Raw genomic sequence first — 20,739 nt, 5'->3', positions numbered from 1 at the left:
TTTGCTTTCAGCCTTCTCTTTTAATAGTTGTTAGTATTACAACAGCATGTAAAAAATGTCTCACCTGTGTGCTCTCGTCATGGAAACCCTCTAAGAAACTTTCCAGCAGCTCATCAGCATTGTCAATGCGCTCGGCATACTCCCCCACAATCCAGATCATGGCTGCTCTTGCCTCTGGCTCATCCAGCGAGTCTAGGTTCTCACATAATGTAGAGATAACACTTTCATATCTATAGAAGGAAAAGGCATTACAAAAATGATCTACAAATATCATTCAAGTTATGCTTATTTTCCCTATTGATAATGTGAAATAACGAGGCCTGCAATAACTATAAGGGTTAAAACCAATGTATTTGGGTGTGCAATAATAATTAAAAAAATAATACACTTAAAAGCAGATGTCCTAGAAAATTAGAAATGGGGGTCTTGCTAGCCAAGAGAGACTTACTTGTTTGGATACTTCCTGAAAATGTCCTTTATCACTATGATAGCTTCTTGGACCACATAATTCACCTTGGTCTGAATAAGATCCAGTAGTGTACTAACACAGCGTTCTGCAGATTGCTAGAGAGGGACAATGAACAGAATTATTCACTAATAGTCATTTCTTCTTTTTTGCATTTTGTTATGAGTACTACAAAAGATACATAGTTGAAAAGGACAATTGAATTGAGTTACCTCAACTTTAATGGCACAGCGTCCAATTGCTCTTACAGCTTTCCTTACAAAGTCCACATCCACTTCAGTGGCATATTCCTTCAATTCTGCAAGAACCTAAAAATGGAATAGAACTTAAATTTCTTAGCAAATATATACTGGTCGGCCATAACTTTATGACCACCCACCTAATATCAAGTAGGTTAACCTTTTATTACCAAAACAGCCCTGACCTGCTGAGGAATGGAAGCCACTGGACCTCTGAAGGTATGCTGTGGTATCCTTTAAAGAGGAAGTAAACTCTCCTACTACTTCTTTTCATTTAGACAATTATAATAATTATCAAACTATAGCCACTGTAATCCAGCCCAAATTACATATTACTTACTGTTTAAAGAAACTTTTAAAAAACTGGGCTTTTTTCCAGGGGTAAGGCAGCGCCATCTTAAGTATTGTTTGCCGAGTCCACAATAGAGTGTATTTCCGCCCTTACATTGAGTACTTCCTGTACTGTTAACCAAGCCTCCTTCTCAATCCAACATTTCTATGGCAACCCCACTTCCCTGTTCATAGCTGACTTGTTTTATTTCATAGTATTTACTTGTGCTGATTATCTAGTGTTTGCCTGTGTGAGTCCTATCAGTTTCAGCTGATAAGACTACAATAATGCTGTCCCATGCCCTGCTTTACACTGCATGTGATGTCACATGGTGTGTAGGAGGAAGCTCTGAGTGATTCTGCAGCCTCCTGGGAGTTCAGTGTTGTGTGCCATAGGAAGTCCTGATAACAGATAGATAAGACATAGAGTGTGCCGTAAATCAGGGGAGATCTGGGCATGCTCAGTGATGTCATTCTAAAGAACAAAAAAGGATTACAACAATACTAAGAAAGTAAGGAGATATCTACAAGCAGTGTTCATTAGGGTTTTTCATGCTGATTTACATGGGACAAAGTTGTGGGGGAGAGTTTAATTCCTGTAAGTTGTGAAATGGGGTCTCCATTGATTGGACTTATTTTTTCAGCACATCCCACAGATGCTTAACTTGATTGAGATCTAGAGAATTTGGAGGGCAAGTCAATATCTCAGACTTGTTTTTGTATTCCTGCTGAAAGAAGCCACTACCATCTGGGAACAGGGGTGGACCTGGACAGCCAAAAGGTTTAGGTAGGCAATACATATATCATGATATATGAGCAATATTCCTTTGACACCACCTTCCATTGCTTCGTGGTGAAATTCTGATGCTCACAAGCCGTTCAGCATGGGCAACCTGACTGGTCTATGGCTATGCAGCCCCAATACACAACAAGCTGCAATGCCCATTTTTTCTGCTTTCTTTACAATAAACTTCAGAAACAACATGTTTACTTTCTGTCTATATATCTTATATCCTATATATTATATATCATTTCAGATGCCATTGTAACAAGATAAAATTTACTATATTGGTGAGTGGTTATAAGAGTTATGGCTGATATTATGGAGGATATTAGAGTTTATTTAATTTATTATTATTTTGTTAGAATATGTACCACCGAATACTTTAGAATGCCACTTTTACACTGTTACATGCTTACTGTACACTATGTTGCATTACTGCATTAAATGTGCTGATCTGTGAATACTACCAGAAGATTTATATTCTACTGTAAATAATACAGAAGTATAACCCAAGCTATTTGGGCTATACTTCTTTTGTAGTCCACAGGAGTGCAGTTTGTGCTGCACTCCTGTGACCCCAGTTTTCAGCAGACAGCAGACTAAAGTCACTTAGTGGCACCAGGCTCAGCCTCTTAGCAATCTGCTAAGTGCCTGAGCTAGCCCAGTGCACCAGTGAGCATTGGAGGCACAGAGCAAAGCAATCGGCTGATCTTTCAGTTCTCAGTGCAGAGCTGTCAGGGGACATATGCAGCAGCCACCTAGGTTGAGTATAAATGTTTGGGGTTATTTGAAGCCCATACTTCTCTTTTAAAGCAGAACTACAGCCTTTCCCTAGCTTTACACAATTGTACAGGTTCCTCTCCTGTATTAAAACTGCTTACAGTGTGCATTGGAAGCTGTAGCAAGTGAGATAAAGCCCGCCTCATTTACAAGCTGAAGAATATCATCCCAGGCTATCTTTTGCCTGCTTCTTTCATTTAGTGGACTTTGGTTCTTTCAATCATGGTTCAGCATCACATGTGTATGTTATCTAGAACAGGATGCATGTGCAATCGGTCTAGGAACACTCATTTCTACAGACTGACATCCAACCATGAAGACATTTTAATATTTGCATAAGAGCTAGCCCAACGTTTTGATCAGTGCCCAGATTCTGAAGTGGATCACTGAGGCAGAGTGTGATGTTTTGACATCCTGCTGGCCCCTCCTATTGGCCATGATATGGCCACAATGCAGCACATCATTAGCATGTTGATGGGGGATAAAAGGAGGAACCAGGGCAGGTAAAATATAAGATTAAACTTTAGCTTAATAAAACGAATGTAGAGAGTAGCATTATAGCCATATATTGGTTTTAGTATGTCAGACCTCAATGACATTTGAACTGATGGAAATAAATAGCAAATCAATAATATTTGCACCATTACAAAGCAGGAAGCATAACCTGTACATGTAATGTGCAAATTTGGTTGTTCTGTTGTACATGCATAATTAAAAATGATGCTAGCTTTTTAAACAAAGCTTCATTTTTCATGCTACTGTCTTGACGGTAAGGTAATAGCGGCTTTACTAACCTGTGCAATATTTGCTGGCGATGCCAGTCTGATCATGATATCAAGCTTTTCCAGTTTAACATAAATTGGGTCATTATATTTAACAAAGAAAACTTTCATCTCATGCTTCAGGATCTCTGGTCTGTGAAAAAAAAACATAGCACAACAGCATGAGCTTTTAGTTTAGAGCAAGCACTAAAAATGCTGCTCAGCTAAGGAGAACACATCTTACCGTTTCTGCACAATGAGGTTAATGTTACGCAATGCCACATACTGCAATTCAGGCTCAGCAGAAAGCAGTGTGACTAAAGGAGGGGCCAGTTTCTTCAATAATGTCCCATAATAGTCTAAATCTTTGGACAGCATCTCCATCAATTTCATCAGCACCTTCACTGCTGAAAGCACCACAGCTGAATTTGCGTGTGAGAGGCGTGGTGTTACTCGTTCACATACACTGTTGGAAAAATACATTGTAGCTGAATGAATTTGCCTCGACCACAGATTAAGTCTCTAAGCATCTTTAATTAATAATAAATATTTCATGTTTTTTTTTTTTTTTTAAAGACAGCAACGACTTATATTATAAATAAAAAAACACAGCTGCTAAGCACTGTTTGTAATATCCACCTTACTTGCAATATATAAAAAAATAAAAAATAAATAACTCAAAAACAAAAAAAAAAAAACACACGCACACACACACAAATAACCTTTCTGGGTTTACCATAAGCTCCAACTGACATAACTGAAAAGGAGAACGGTGGCTACCCCTCAATAGCATATTATAACTGGAGAGGTTTAAGCCAGAAAAAAAATATGTTCAGTGATTTATCTGAAAGCTGTACTGTCAGCCATCAGAATGTATAGCATGTGTTTGGCAGAGATGCATACAGTGGATATAGCTGTGTTCAGAATTAAGCAATCAAATTCAAACTCATGTTAAATAGGAGTCAGTACACACCTGCCATCATTTAAAGTGCCTCTGATTAACCCCAAAAAAAGTTCTGCTGTTCTAGTAGGTCTGACATTTTCTTAGTTGCATCCTACAGCAAAAGCCATGGACCACAGAGAGCTTCCAAATAGGGATGCACCGAAATTTCGGCCGCCGAAACATATCGGCCGAAAATGCCCTTTTCCGCAATTTGCCGAAAGAGAAAAACAGCTGATAATGGAGCCTAAAATGGGGCGTGGCCTTGGTGGGGGGGAGGGGATCCCCCTCCGCCACCCATCATGGGGGTGTCCTATAGTGCAGGATTGGATGGGTGATCTGTCTATCAAAGTGCCCGGACAAAGGGGAGGGGCTGTATGTGACGGTGCACGGCTGGGAACACACAGCTATTGAAATGAAAGCTGTGATGTTCCCGGCGCTGTGATCAAACAGGCGGCGGAGGTGGCTCTCCTCTCTTCCCTTCACAGGCTGGCTGCAATAGAGGGGACACTCTGGCTGCAATAGAGGGGACACTGGCTGGCTGCATCTGACAGGCACTGGTGAGGCTGCAATGATCTCCTGTACCACGGCGCCAGTCTCTGACCATCTCCTGTACCACGTCCCCAGTCTCTGACCGTCTCCTGTACCACGTCCCCAGTCTCTGACCGTCTCCTGTACCACGTCCCCAGTCTCTGACCGTCTCCTGTACCACGTCCCCAGTCTCTGACCGTCTCCTGTACCACGTCCCCAGTCTCTGACCGTCTCCTGTACCACGTCCCCAGTCTCTGACCGTCTCCTGTACCACGTCCCCAGTCTCTGATCGTCTCCTGTACCAGGTCCCCAGTCTCTGACCGTCTCCTGTACCAGGTCCCCAGTCTCTGACCGTCTCCTGTACCAGGTCCCCAGTCTCTGACCATCTCCTATACCAGGTCCCCAGTCTCTTACCATCTCCTGTACCAGGTCCCCAGCTATTTTAAGCTTTTTTAGCAGCTTCATGTTTGAAAGCAAAACCTGTGTTTAAATTGAACCATGCTCCTTAAAAAGTATACTGCTGTATGTTGGGCACAGTTTTTTTTATAGAGCAATGAAGTATTTTTAAATCCTGCTGGATTATTTACAACTATCTGGAGCTCTGTTAAAAAGTAATGCCAACAAGAATTTCACCCTTCTAGTAAAAGTTGTCTGTAGGACAGGACGTGAGGGTAAGGCCCCTTTCACACAGGCTGAACTCCGGGTTAACTCTGGTTTGCTCAACAGGGGATCTGTTTTCTGATCTGCTGATCCCTTGCTGAGCAGAGCAGGTGGACGGCCGATCCATGTCCGCTCGGTTTATGCAAAGTGGACACAGCCCGCTCTGCTCTATGGGCAGTCAGGTGTAAACGGACTGGCTGTCAGTTTACATCCAACTGCCCTCCAATCAAATCAGGCCACATGGAGGGGGACAGATCCCCCTCGGTTTGTTTATGCCAGATAGGATTGGAGGTAGGCGGGTGTAAACAGGCACAAGTCCGCTGCTCCATAGAGGAGAATGGAGGGTCCAATAGGCCCCTTTCACACAAGAAATCCTAAAATCTCTCCAATGGAGCCCCAATATAGCAGTAAAAACCTGTTAAAGGATTTAAACTCTTCCCCACTCTCCAAACAAAAGTTTCAGTTGGACATATGTTTTTTCATAATGCACAACTAAAAAACACATTCAGAAATTGTTGTTTTGGTGTTCATGCATGTGTCTAATGCACGCTTCAACTTGCTAACAGTGTTCCTTGGCATGACATTATGTCATTTTAATTCTTTACCTCTGAGCTTCACGATCATCCTTGGGGATATAGTTTGCCAAACAGTCCAAGATAAAGATCTGACCCCATTCAGTACATTCATTTAGAGCAGTCAGCAGCTTGTTGATTGATTGAGGATTCAGATCCAATAAGTTACTACTTGGGTGAGATTCTGCAATCTCTGAGAGAGCTGCTACTGCATTAGCCACAACCTAGAACAAGATGGAAATACTAAACACTCTGTACTTGCTAATGTGTATTTTTAGAAAACAGTTACACACAGAGTACTTACCATAGGATTGGAATCAGAGATAAGATCTTTCAATGTGTCCAGGAAACCCTGGTCTTCCACTAGCTGAGCATTGATGTCATGCAGTTTGGCTACACACACTGCTGCTGTCTTGCGCACATATGGGTCCTCATCTTTCAGGCACTTACGAAGTGGTTCACAAAGATACTCTGTGATTTTGTCCACACGTATACAACCCATAGTGCGTACAGCTAAAGCACGGATTAAAGGGTTGGGGTCTTCACAGTCCTAAGAAAAAATAAAATAAAAGTTAAAGAAACAAATCTCCTTACATTTCAGTCGAAATGTACTGGGGAATATGTATGCCACCCCTGCTGACTTTCCTTCTAAAAATGCTTGTTGCCTTCTGGTAATGGAGATCCAACATATTCAATATTCTCAGACTTCAAGTCAAGCTATATGCAGCCATAATATTTCTCTTAGAACAGGTGTAAAGTCTAGCTTAAAATAAGTTTTTTTTTTTTTTTCCTTTTTCAAAAATCATACTTACCTAGGTGGATGCAGCATTGGTCCTCCAGCCGGTTCTAAGGCTGAGAACCGCTCGCTCAAACAATGCTGATCGCTCGGTTCCCAGAGCTCCATAAGCATAGAGCTGGTGACTGTCAGTAAATGCTCTCTGCCTTGCCCCCCCCCCCCCCCCAGCACTCACTGGAGCGCTGGGCTGTGGAGGGGGTGGAAACGGCTGGCTCAGGTTCTCAACGGCTTGCTTAGAGGCCAAGCCGGGTGCCAGTCCAGGAATGTGGGCAAATCCAGACTTTAGTGTCAAGATCTAGCCCAAGCCTGAACCGGCTCTGTGACATCAGCCGACAGTGGGCTTCAGTCCGAGGTCTGCTGAAAACAAGTCACAGGAGTGTAGAAAGAATTGCACTCCTATGATCCATAGAAGTACAGCCAAATGAGTTTGGAGGTACTTCTCTAAAGTATTTCTAAAGGCTTTTTCCAATAATTTTCACCTGATGATCCTGCTAGCAGTTCAGAGGCAACTGGGCAGGGCTGATAAACACTGCTTGAGAGACTGCAGAGTGCACAGGAACTTACAAGCGCGCTGTTACTGGCAGGATCACATACTGATCATTTCAAGAACATACTTCTTTTCCTAGGATGACAACGCGCACTCACTGCACTATATCTATGGAGAAGTAGTGCTGTCACACTAAGACAGGAAGGGTGCTAGGACCATAGAAGACACCTCCCTTTTCTCTTCTACATAACACAGGAGGAGGGGTTCTGTAGTTCAGAGGTGAGCATGGCAGGGCTGAAAGACACTGCTCAGGAACATACAAGCTCAGTGGACATTTGGCAGGTTCAACTGGCTTTTTTTTCAAACAGATATAACAGAACATTTTTTAAATTATAAGTATATTGTTAAAGTATATTTAAAATAGAAAAAGGGAACAAATAAGAAGTTGTTAGTTTGCGTATGTTTATGAGCAAATGTAATTACAAAGCCAGATGTTCAGCCTTATTTAGGATACTTTTATATAGTTAGATGCAGAAATTGAGCAAAATTTTGAAGATAACATGCAGCTCCAAGAAAATAAAATCATTGCATATTTCAGTTCTTCCTTATGTCTAAATATAAATTGGGATTCCACTGGTAAAAGTTACAGAATAGTACAGGCTAGTTATTTAATTGACTTACAGAGAGTGCTATACCTTTCCATCTAAAACTTACCTTTACAAAAGTGTTTACAGCCATGATGGCCATGTCAGGCTGGCTTTTAGCATAGTTCATCAAGTACAAATAAACCAGCTTCTTAAGCTCCAAGTTATCTGTCTGCATGCAGTTCACAACATCAGGGAACAGGGCACTGTCACAAGAGCAAAGATTTCATTATACTGTGCATTAAGAAAAAATAAAAATAAAATAAAAACACACCAACAGAATTATTCAGTAAATAGTCACCATTATTGCCTGTTATCTACCGCTTGCATTTAATCTTGCGAATCACGAAAAGTCAGAGGTAAAAGTGTCTTTGATCTCACATTGCAGCTATGGAGCTATGAGTCTTGTGGGCACAGAAGTGCTTAGGTACCCTCACAAGCTCAGATGCATGCAATACCTTGCCAAAGGAATTCAAGAGAAAAGGTCAAGAATTCAGAGTACTGAACAACTAACATTCCTAAATGGTCCCTATACCTTAGGAAACAATCACTTCTAAACCACAAACCAGAAATGTAGTATAATGCAGCTTATTACTTAATTTTTTCCACCCCCCCCCCATCTGGTGAGCTGGCCAGAAACACACTCTGGATGGAGGCACAACAGAGACTTCGACAGCTGTATTATCGATCTGGGGAATTTTTTCTTAAATAACAATTATGTTATATTTACCTACTCTGTGCAATGGTTTTACACAGAGCAGCCCAATCCTCTACTTCTTGGGTCCTTCATTGGCTCCACCCCCTTCTGAGTGTGTCCTTAGCAAGCCACTTTCTATGAGGGCACTCGTGAAGGCTCGATCCCAATGTCTCCATTGTCACACACAGCGCAGCTCAAACCTGCCCCCCTCTGTCCTCACTGTCTGTAACTGACAGCAGCAGGAGCCAATGGCTCCCACTGCTTCCTCAATCCCCAGCGATGAGAGAGAGCTGCTGCTCTCGGGCACAGCCCTGGACACACATACAGCATGGCTCTCTCCTCACAGGCTGTAAATGACAGCAGCACAAAGTAATGGCTCCCCCCTGCTGCCTCCGCGGCCACCGAGGAGAGAGAGCGGCTGCTCACAGGCACAGCGCTAGATTAAGATTGCGATCGCGTAAGTATTTGGAATCAATTCAAACTTGTGGGTTTAGTTTTGCTTTAAAGTTGAACTCCAGCTAACACGCTTTAAGTGGTTACAGCAAACAGTTTTTTCCTTTTGGGATAAAGATTTTAGAGAAATGAATAAAAGCGGGTCATTGTAGGCACCCCTGTCAATGGTAAATGGTTTGTCTCAACCCTCTGCTGCTTTATTTTAATTTTTTTATCCAACAAAGATTTTTATTGCAGATACAGAAGCATACATTGCCAACAGTATATGTCAGTGTAAATCCTAGCATAAACACACCTGCCATTGAGGTCAAGTCCAGAAAAATATTGAACATAATAGTACATTAGCAGAGGCAACTTGCATAAAAAAGAAAAATCCAAAAAACATTTATTTTTGCACCAGAGACAAAGCTGTCAACCTCTCGAGTATTCTCTCATTATACCCTGCAGAGATGAACCAAACTAGCCAGCAATGACCCCAAGCAGCCTTTCCACGATCAAATCTACCAGTGTGAGCCCTGGAAAAACCATCTCAAATGCGTGTGCATTACCCCATGTTGGTAGATAAGCTTTTCCATTCATAACAGCTCACTAAGTATGAGCTCCAGCATGTTCGCACAGCCCACCAGGAAGTCGGCACTGTGCTGCGCTAATCACAGGCAGCGAGACATTGTCCCGATGCACGGCTGCAGAGATCGGGAAATGTCCCACTGCCTGTGATTAGCGCAGTGCCGTGTCAAATTCCTGGCGTGCTGTGCGAACACGCTGGAGCTTATCCTTACAGCTCACCTATAGTTTTATCCCATTACCTCCCAGTAGGGGGGTTCATCTGACCCCCAATGTACCATGATCAGCTTACGTGCCTGAAACAAGGCTGTAAGTATAGCCTCTCTGGTGTGCATCTCCCAGCTGTACTCTTCCAATAAACAGGCCTTTGGGTCTAGGGGAAGGGCCACCTAAAAACACTGAGTTCACCCTATTTACCACCCCGCCCTGTAGTAATGTATTATCAGGCACTGCCGCAAAATGTGTGGATTCTGTTTGTAAGCCTGATCAAGTGTAGTCTGTGAAGAGTAACCCCCCCAGAAGGATATACAGTCGAGTTAGCCTTTGCAATATATTTAAAATGAGCTGACTGCCACTTTTCCTGGACAGCTTGGTCTGGTAAAGGAAGCTATACAGTAACAGACTTCCTGGCTGGATCACCAGGTGAAAAAAAAAAAAAATAATAAATTTATATATATATATATATATATATATATATATATATATATATACACATACATACATATACATACATACATACATATACACACACACGCACACACACACACGTATCTATCCCCATCACATCTAAATGGTTGGTAAGCTGCAAAATATTCCTTTTAGGTTTAATGCCACTTTAGGAAAATGTGACATATGATGCTGATGTGGGACTGCTGAAGAAGAAAATTTTAATTAGCAGATCACCATTTTCCGAAGTGCCTGACTTAGCACACTCAGTCAATCACATATGCAATGACTGACAACCGGATGTTAGTAAATGCCAAGTCAACTGTTCAGACTAAGAAACCTATTCCATTTTCCACTAATCAGCCAGAGTGGAAACTATTCTTCTTTCACTGGATGAAACCAAGCAGAACACAAGACCTCATCAAGCATCTTCAATTACACCAGAAGCTCTGTGAAATGGTACACCTCCTACTCACCTGACATCCTTCCCCACAGTCATAGAGGCAATGACTTTCTTTACAGCCTCCTTCTTCTTTTCCTTCTTGTCGCTGTTCAGTTCTGCTTTTAGCTCAAAGATCTCACCTGCAAGTGTGAAATATAAACTTAGCGTCTGCAGCGATTTCCAAACAAAGCAGTTTTTATTTCAGACCTCCCAAAATCCCTCACCTTTCTTGGTGGTTGTGAAATACTTCGAGTCGGTCATGTTTGCTCTGGGCTTTCACACCTAGCTGTAAGGAGAGGGAAGATGTCAGTGAAATGAACAGGCAATCGTTTTTCCGAGCTGTCAGCTGACTTTACAGGAAGGAGAGAGGCTAAGCTACCCCCCATTCAACAGGAAAAAAAACAGAGACAAGGTCAGAAGGGGAGAGACACAGGATTAGATAACACTATGGCTACAGCAATCAACATATCCTCCACCCAAACTTATCACTTATTTTCTGCAGAAACTTCAGGCTGGACAGAATGATAGAACTAATCAGAAAGGAAAAGAACATCGGAGAACGTGTTTTTTTGTGGACTTGCCCTTTCATTCATTACTGTCAATCGAGGAAGAAACGGTCGGCTTTATTATCGACTTATGTTATAAGGTTTCCAAATATATAAAAATAAAAAAGTGTCTGTGGTTCTGAATACAGTTTGGAAAGAGAACTTTCATATTAAAATATAAGGCTTTCACTATTTAATAAGTGCATGTAAGAAGGCTCAGCTCTTTTGCATTTTTTTCCCCAGGTTTCAAAAAAGAAAGTCTAGATCAGTGATGGTGAACCTTGGCACCCCAGATGTTTTAGAACTACATTTCTCATGATGCTCAACTACACTGCAGAGTGCATGAGCATCATGGGAAATGTAGTTCTAAAACATCTGGGATGCCAAGGTTCGCCATCACTGGTCTAGATCAAGGGCATCCCACAGCTCTTTCATATATGATATGTGCCCTATATGAATAAAGCAAGCCATTCATTTTCATATGAAATAGCCAACATTTTGCAAGCTATTTCTATGGACAACACAGTATGCTGCCATCATTCCTTCAAAGCCCCAACTTCCAGTAAAAGTAAAAACCCTCCCTTATACATACACACACAGTAATATATATATATATATTATAATTTCTGGCTGGGTTTAACTAGGGCTCATATTTAGAAACTCTTATTGCTATTACCCGACTTCCAGAAGCAGTGCTAGAGCAAGAACATCACTGCCTGTAATAACAAGATGGGCTCTATCCTGAAACTAAGAACTTACCAGAACTGAGCTATAGCGAGCTTTCCTATTAAAGAATTTCACACTTGCATAATGCCTGTCTGGACAATATAATTGTTGATCCTCTGGCTGAGACTGTGAGCTGGTTTATATCTGTTGAAGACCAAATATCATACCAGACCCACAGTCAGTGTGGTAAAAAGGAAACCTGATCTCCAAGAGCTCTATGCTTAACAAGTGCATTTGTGTTATTCTATAATCAAACCATAATCAACGTTTGCTACTATTCCTCAGCAGCAATATATAAAAAAATATATAATAATAAAAAAAGTTACTAGAACTATTCCAAGAAGAACTAGCTTCAGTGATGACTGCCTAATTTATAGGATACACTCAATAAAAAAAAAAAAAATCCAGAAAACTGGGCCTAACAATGGGGAACTAATGTATGTACACAGTTACGTTTCAGTAAAAGCTGGAAGGACAAGCTCTGCCACTTCCTCATTGAACAGAGACTAGCCCAACCAAGACTAGGAACTCCCATCTGATATATTATTATCCCCACTAGAGAAATTACATTGTCCAAAATGAGTGAAACCTCACAGTACAAAAGGGTTAGAAAAATCCTCTATGCTGATCAGCCATTGCTACTGAAAAACAGGATAGTGCCACACATTGGAGCCTTTTCCATTGTTTACAGTACAAGCATTTGTACATTGCTTGGCTGCTCAAGTGCCTGTTGCTTCCTAGATTAGATTAGAGTTCTTTTACAAATATCTCCAACTCTGCTGTCCAAGATTTTACACTTGTATATATTGAGAACATACACTCAGCGCCCACTTTATTAGGTACACCTGTTCAATTGTTTGGTAACGCAAATTGCTAATCAGCCAATCACATGGCAGCAACTCAATGCATTTAGGAATCTAGATGTGGTGAAGACGAGATGCTAAAGTTCAAACGGAGCATTAAAATGGTCATTGACATGGTTGTTGGTGCCAGACGGGCTGGTCTGAGTATTTTAAAAACTGCTGATCTACTGGGATTTTCACACACAGCCATCTCTAGGATTTACAGAGAATGGTCCGAAAAAGAGAAAATATCCAGTGAGCGGTAGTTGCCTTGTTGATGTCAGAGGAGAATGGGCAGGCTGGTTTGTGATGATAGAAAGGCAACTGTAACTTAAATAACCACTCATTACAACCAAGGTATGAAGAATACCATCTCTGAATGCACAATACATGGAACCTTGAAGCGGATAAACTACAGTGGCAGCAAACCCCTCAGGTGCCACTCCTGTCAGCTAAGAACAGGAAACTGAGGCTACAATTAGCACAGACTCACCAAAGTTGGACAATAGAAAGTTGGAAAGAAAATGGTCTTAGAAAAACATGAAAACACAGATCCATCCTGCCTTGTATCAATGGTGGTGTAATGGCGTGGGGGATATTTTTAGTGGCACACTTTGGGCCCCTTAGTACCAATTGAGCATTGTTTAAATGCCATGGCCCACCTGAGTATTGTTGGTGACCATGTCCATCCCTTTATGACTACAATCATATATCTTCTATATATCTATATCGTCTGATAGCTACTTCCAGCAGGATAATGCACCATGTCACAAAGCTCAAATCATCTCACTACTGGTTTCTTGAATATGACAATGAGATCACTGTACTCCAATGGCCTCCACAGTCATCAGATCTACAATCCAATAGTGCACCTTTGGGATGTGGTGGAATGGGAGATTCACATCATGGATGTGCAGCCAACAAATCTGCAGCAACTGCATGATGCTATCATGTCACTATGGACCAAAATGTTTCCAACAGCTTGTTGAATCTAATCTATACCATGAAGAATTAAAGTCGTTCTGGAGGGGAAAAGGGGGTCCAACCTGGTACTAGCAAGGTGTACCTAATAAAGTGGCCGCCGAGTGTAGATGACCATAACAAACAGGGTGCTGTAGTCCACAGAAGAACATAACCCTATAATATACTAATCCAGCTATGCATAGATCCATCTCTGAAGTCATTACAAGCAGTCCCCGTGTTACAAACATCCAACTTACATACGACACATACTTTAGAACGGAGGCAGCGTGATGTCACGCTGGTCCCAGAAAGCACCAGGCAGCCACCTACTGTCTGGCAGACCTGTCAGCAATCCCACATAACTGCATGGGTATAACCCTTCTCTATGCTATCCAAAAACAAAAAAAAAAAAATTCGGGCTGGAATTGCACTTAAAAAAACGTACCTGCTCCAACTTACATACAAATTCAACTCAAGAACAAACCTACATGCATTGATGTGGACGGGCACCATTGGAAGCAGTGGAAGATGCTATTCCTATTGTCATGCAATTCAGTATGACCCAAGTCACATCAGTGTAAACCAGGCCTAAGAGTGCCATCCAAACCATATTGTACTTGTTTCTTTACAGAAAGGTGCCCCCTTTATAAGATGCCTAGTGATGTCAGTCATCCATTCCATCTCCCAACTATGTGTGGCACCATTCAGATACACCACAATAGGTAACAGACCACACTACTGTAGAGTATTCATTTATAAAACCTTAAAGCCCAACCTTTCCACATTAGTGCACTGCAAGAATGCTATTCATCCTGACACAAGTCTGTTTACATCCGACTGCCCACAGAGGTGAATGGAGAGTCAAATTGAGTCTGGCTGAAAAAACGACAGCCGGACCTGATCGGACCTATAGTATGAAAGGGGCCTAACTGTTAAAGATGCCACCACTACTGTGGGTGCTGCTGTCTTCTAGATCCAGTGCAGAGCAGCTGCCCTGCTGCATAGTAACCACAGGAGGTCACTCTAACTTTTCAACCTTTTGCCACATTTCAGGCTTCAAAACATAAAGATAAAATTTTAATTTTTTGTGAAGAATCACCAACAAGTGGGACACAATTGTGAAGTGGAACAAAATCTATTGGATATTTTAAACTTTTTTAGCAAATAAAAAACTGAAAACTGGTGCGTGCAAAATTATTCGGCCCCTTTACTTTCAGTGCAGCAAACTCACTCCAGAAGTTCAGCGAGGATATCTGAATGATCCAATGTTGTCCTAAGTGCCGGTTCACACTAGCGCGATGCCAGACATCGCATGTAATCCGCAGCGCACGGCTGTTCATATTACATGCAATGTCTGTGCGGGTGTGATGTCAGCCATACAGATAGTATGGCTGATATTGCACCGCATTCGGTCCAAACACGCACAGGACCCTTTTTTCTGTTCGGACCAGAATCGGATCGCATGGGTGTTCACACATATGCGATCCGATTCATGTCCGAACTGTCAGTTCGCAGTGCGATATGTGAGCTGAAATGGGGGGTGTCGTTAACATATAATGACACTCCCCATCAGATCGCATATGGCAGTGTGAACTGCCGTGCGTGTCAAGTGCGATGCGGGAACCTGCAGTTGATTCGCAGGGTTCTCGCATCGCACTAGTGTGAACCGGCACTAAATGACTGATGGTGATAAATAGAATCCACCCGTGTGTAATCAAGTCTCTGTATAAATGCACCTGCTCTGTGATAGTCTCAGGGTTCTGTTGAAAGCGCAGAGAGCATCATGAAGACCAAGGAACACACCAGGCAGGTCCGTAATACTGTTGTGAAGAAGTTTAAAGCCGGATTTGGATACAAAAAGATTTCCCAAGCTTTAAACATCCCAAGGAGCACTGTGCAAGCGATCATTTTGAAATGGAAGGAGTATCAGACCACTGCAAATCTACCAAGACCTGGCCGTCCCTCTAAATTTTCAGCTCAGACAAGGAGAAGACTGATCAGAGATGCAGCCAAGAGGCCCATGATCACTCTGAATGAACTGCAGAGAACTACAGCTGAGGTGGGAGAGTCTGGCCATAGGACAACAATCAGTCGTACACTGCACAAATCTGGCCTTTATGGAAGAGTGGCAAGAAGAAAGCCATTTCTCAAAGATATCCATAAAAAGTCTTGTCTAAAGTTTGCCACAAGCCACCTGGGAAACACACCAAACATGTGGAAGAAGGTGCTCTGGTCAGATGAAACCAAAATCTAACTTTTTGCCCACAATGCAAAACGATATGTTTGGCGTAAAAGCAACACAGCTCATCACCCTCAACACACCATCCCCACTGTCAAACATGGTGGTGGCAGCATCATGGTTTGGGCCTGCTTTTCTTCAGCAGGGACAGGGAAGATGGTTAAAATTGAGGGGAAGATGGATGCAGCCAAATACAGGACCATTCTGGATGAAAACCTGTTGGAGTCTGCAAAAGACCTGAAACTGGGACGGAGATTTATCTTCCAACAAGACAATGATCCCAAACATACAGCAAAATCTACAAAGGAATGGTTCACAAATAAACGTATCCAGGTGTTAGAATGGCCAAGTCAAAGTCCAGACCTGAATCCAATCGAGAATCTGTGGAAAGAGCTGAAAACTGCTGTTCACAAACGCTCTCCATCCAACCTCACTGAGCTCGAGCTGTTTTGCAAGGAAGAATGGGCAAGAATTTCAGTCTCTCGATGTGCAAAACTGATGGAGACATACCCCAAGCAACTTGCAGCTGTAATCGCAGCAAAAGGTGGCTCTACAAAGTATTAACGCAAGGGGGCCGAATAATTTTGCACGCCAGACTTTTCATTTTTTTATTAGTTAAAAAAGTTTCAAAAATCCAATAGATTTCATTTCACTTCACAATTGTGTCCCACTTGTTGGTGATTCTTCACAAAAAATAAAAATTTTATATCTTTATGTTTGAAGCCTGAAATGTGGCAAAAGGTTGAAAAGTTCAAGGGGGCCGAATACTTTCGCAAGGCACTGTATTTCCCAATGAACACAAGGTGTTCGCTGGTTGGACAAGGTGGACATCGTGGTGTTCCTGACTTATCTCCCCACCTTATCCAATCAGAGAACACTTTGCATTAATTGAGAAAAAAAAAAGATATTCTCTGAACTGTGTCCATGCCCAGTGAGTGACTGTCTGGTTATAATCCACGAGGGCAGACACTGCATTGGTTTGGAGGTTAGCGAGGATCACTGCAGTAGTGGCGACTACTACAGTGATTTCCAGCCTCCACAGGGCTTGGCCAGGTATGATACATATTTGGACCCAATCACACCAGGTGTAGTGGGACTGCTTTGAGTGGCTATTACAGCTATTACAGCACAGTGTGGCTGAAATACGTCTGGCCATACTTCTTTTCAGCTCAGCACAGTGCAAGGCAATCCACTGCCTCACACCTTGCAGCGACCGATAGAACTCAAAGTGGAACTATAATCTCCTTCAATCCAGAGATGTGCCATCCCGTCCCGTCAGTTGCTGACATCTTGGGCTTCCAGGTCTTGATTGCCGGCTGTTGTCATTGGGCAGGTGTGGGTGTTACATCAGCTTTGCCAGTGCTGAATTTGTGCAGTGACAGTGCAGGGGTGGACAGGCAGGTAAGTAGCTTTAATGTAGAAGAGACATGTCTCTTCTACATTAACCACTTGCCTACTGGGAACTTTCACCCCCTTCCTGCCCAGGCCATTATTCAGCTTTCAGTGCTGTCACACTTTGAATGACAATTGCGTGGTCAAGCTACGTTGTACCCAAACTACATTTTTATAATTTTTTGAACCAGATAGAGTTTTTTGGGTTTATTTTTTTTTTAATCGCCGTTGGGTTTATTTTTTGCTAAACAAAAAAAATAAAAAATTTTGAAAAGAAAAAGTAAAATGTCAAAAAGTAAAATGTTGTAAATAAGTCATTTTTCTCTATCACTGATGAGCACTTTTTTCAGTTATTTTCCATCTGACGAAGCTCTATTTAAGAGTGAAACATGTTAGGTTTGGGTAATTTGATTTTGGGAGCACCTTCTGACTTTATTTTAATTTAGGTTGACATGATTTCAATTTTGTTCTGACACATTCTCTCTCTCTCCCCCCCCCCCCCCCCCCCCACCTCAATTTTCCTTTTTTTGCGGGGTGAGATGTGCCTTGTGTCAATGTAGCCTTGATTAAGAGAGCTTTTTTTTTTGTAGATATGGTGATCGATGGGGTTCATCCATTAGTGGTTATTTGTGTCCACGTGGATGAGTGTACCCGTATCGCATATCTAAGAGATAGACAATTTCATAGGGCAGAAGACAGATAGCCCATATCCTCAGTAAGACAGTGGGGGTTATTTATGAAAGGCAAATCCACTACAAGTGCAAAGTGCACTTGGAAGTGCAGTCGATGTAAATCTAAGGGGTAGATCTGAAATGAGTGGAAGCTCTGCTGATTTTATCATCCAATCATGTGCAAGCTAAAATGCTGTTTTTTATTTTCCTTGCATGTCCCCCTCAGATCTACAGCGACTGCACTTCCAAGTGCACTTTGCACTTGTAGTGCAAAATGGATTTGCCTTTGGTAAATAACCCCCAGTATTTACTAGCATATCTTCTCTTTTTCTTTTCATATCACTTTTATACGTGGCCAATAGATGGGCGAAGAGGCAGATATACCCCCATCTCTTCTACCAGGTGATGTTGGCGAGTAGACTTTTAACTTTACATATCCTCTAATAGTCTAGAGCCTTTATATTGAATTTAGGAGGAAACTATAACCCACATATTGTCTATATGTATATTATCAAGAGAAGTTTTCACCATTTAAACTTGGTAGATGTTAATATTACCACATAGAGATAGAACTATGATTTTTATATATTTATAATGGCATTGATCATCCTATAGGTATACCTGATATGGTAATTTACATACTTTTTATGATTTACAATAAAGGTTACGTTTTAGTTAAAGTGGTGTGGCACACAAAAAAATAATAATAATAATATGATTAAAACTCCTAAAAAAAAAAAAAAAAAAAAGAAAAGAAAAAAAAACATTTGAATTTTTTTTTTTCAACTTACCTCTAAATGCCTGTTGCTAGGGGGTCCCTCGTAGTCTGCCTCCTTCAGTGCCTGGGCTCTTGACATCACTTCCCCTCAGCGCAGGAAGGGCTCAGCTCTGCCCCCTTCCTCCTGTCAGTCATCTGGGACACATGACAGGTTCCAGATGATTGCGTGGCCAATCACGGCGCGCGCATGCGCAGTGGGTGCCCAGCTGTGAAGCCACAGCCGGGGTACCCACAGCTGCAATGCTGGCACCCCCCCCGAGCGGAGGTGGAGACGAGGGCGGCTTCGACCCGCCACATCGCTAGACCCTGGGACAGGTAAGTGTCTGATTATTAACAATCAGCAGCTGCAGTATTTGTAGCTGCTGACTTTTCTTTCTTTTTTTTTTTTCTCAAATGGAAACTCCTCTTTAAGTGGCCTTTTGGTGCATAGGGAAGTGCACCCTCATCTAGTTCTAGTCTAATTTTGACACAGTAAGCATTATTATGTGCACTGAATCATGTCTGTCTGCCATTTTCATTGTCTAGCTACAGTACCCCTTTAAAGAAAAATTCAGTAAACAAACAAAAAAAAGAATTCCCATGTAGTGGTGCTGTGCCTACACTGCATAGGTTAACTGTTCATTTTGTCCAGGGGCACATGAAAAGGCTATACTTACCCAATCCTTCCATCCTCTGGAAAACAGTGCTCCCCCATGTCCAGCAGTGGGCTGTTCCTGCCGTCCTTACATCCAGAGCTGGTCTATGGCTGTGATGATGTCAGGAACAGTCCATACACAAGGCCGCTAGCATTCGAAGGGGGGTTGTCTTGTGCTTGAAGGATTGGCGGATTAGGTAAGTATATCTCCTCTCTCCTCACCCTTAGGCAAAAATTAGCAGTTAACCCATACAGTGTGGGCACAGGCGCATTGCATGGGAAAAAAGGAATTTGCAGAATTTGTTTTTAAGGAAATGTCACATAACAAAGTTTTTTTTTTTTTTTTAAGTGACCAGTGCGATACGCTGTGATTGGTGCGTTGTCACCACAGTTATCCAACCAGATGGCATCGTACATCAGACATGGCACTGTAACACAACGGCTAATGTGAATGGCCCCCAACATTGGTCCAATGTAATGAGACCACCCAATTCATAGCTGGAATAGAGCTGGAAATGTGCACTAGGTGCAGTGCTGTCTCACGGCAGGGAATGAATGGACAGAGCAGGGAAGTGACGGGACAATGTCATTGTATGTCAGTGTCACCCCTACCACAGACCTCACAGTGTCACTCACCTGTCCTCCTCAGATCGGTGACCCCACTACACTGACAAGCCTTCCCCTCCCCTCCTCCCGTCATCAGCTGGTCGCCCACTTCCGGCTCCGGCCTCCCCCGCCCTATGGAAGTCCCGATCCCCGGATAGGAAAATAGCGGCACAGGCTGCCGGGCTGACCTGAGCGGAGGACGCGGTGTCCGGTCCCGGGGCTCGGGTTGCTCGGATGACGAGGATGTTTTGTGTGTAGACCGGACTCCTCCTCCTCCCTGCACTTCACCGCAAAGATGGCGGACACCTGCTGCAGGAAGTGACGCCGACGAGGAGCCGCCGTAATCCACGTCTACGAGGTAGAGTTACCATAGGAACACGGCAAGCTGGACCGGGAGAATGTCCGAGCTGTGCTGAGAGAGAGGGCGAGTAGGGTGGGAAGGGGGCGGCTGTGAGGTGGGCGGTGTGCTCCTGGAACAATGGCAGCCATCGCGCCTCAGGGCTCTGTACAGGACCGTGATATGTGATTGCA

At 42.6% G+C, this 20,739-nt stretch overlaps 1 protein-coding gene across 3 annotated transcripts in view; it reads right to left on the bottom strand.

Moving 5' to 3' along the window:
* The window catches only part of AP1B1 (adaptor related protein complex 1 subunit beta 1), a 38,182-nt gene extending 17,651 nt beyond the window's left edge, over positions 1–20,531 (bottom strand). For 2 of the 3 annotated variants that reach the window (XM_077461230.1, XM_077461232.1), the window contains exons 1-11: positions 20,397–20,531; positions 11,037–11,098; positions 10,847–10,952; positions 8,061–8,196; positions 6,368–6,613; positions 6,097–6,287; positions 3,605–3,826; positions 3,394–3,514; positions 679–774; positions 449–564; positions 65–230 (exon numbers count right to left, since the gene is read on the bottom strand). In XM_077461230.1, coding sequence (XP_077317356.1) covers positions 65–230; positions 449–564; positions 679–774; positions 3,394–3,514; positions 3,605–3,826; positions 6,097–6,287; positions 6,368–6,613; positions 8,061–8,196; positions 10,847–10,952; positions 11,037–11,073 — 1,437 coding nt within the window. In that variant the 5' untranslated portion in view covers positions 11,074–11,098; positions 20,397–20,531. Of the gene's footprint in view, positions 1–64; positions 231–448; positions 565–678; positions 775–3,393; positions 3,515–3,604; positions 3,827–6,096; positions 6,288–6,367; positions 6,614–8,060; positions 8,197–10,846; positions 10,953–11,036; positions 11,099–20,238; positions 20,321–20,396 lie in introns of those variants that run through there. The other variant, XM_077461231.1, reaches the window with a different exon arrangement.
* Between the last annotated feature and the right edge of the window lie 208 nt (positions 20,532–20,739).

This window comes from Lithobates pipiens, unplaced genomic scaffold (assembly GCF_037356315.1).
Source record: "Lithobates pipiens isolate NorthernLeopardFrog02 unplaced genomic scaffold, aLitPip1_a1.2 Scaffold_3, whole genome shotgun sequence".
Taxonomy (NCBI): Eukaryota; Metazoa; Chordata; class Amphibia; order Anura; family Ranidae; genus Lithobates; species Lithobates pipiens.
The sequence above is the reverse complement of the archived record's forward strand: the minus strand, read 5'-3'. Positions and strand labels throughout refer to the sequence as shown.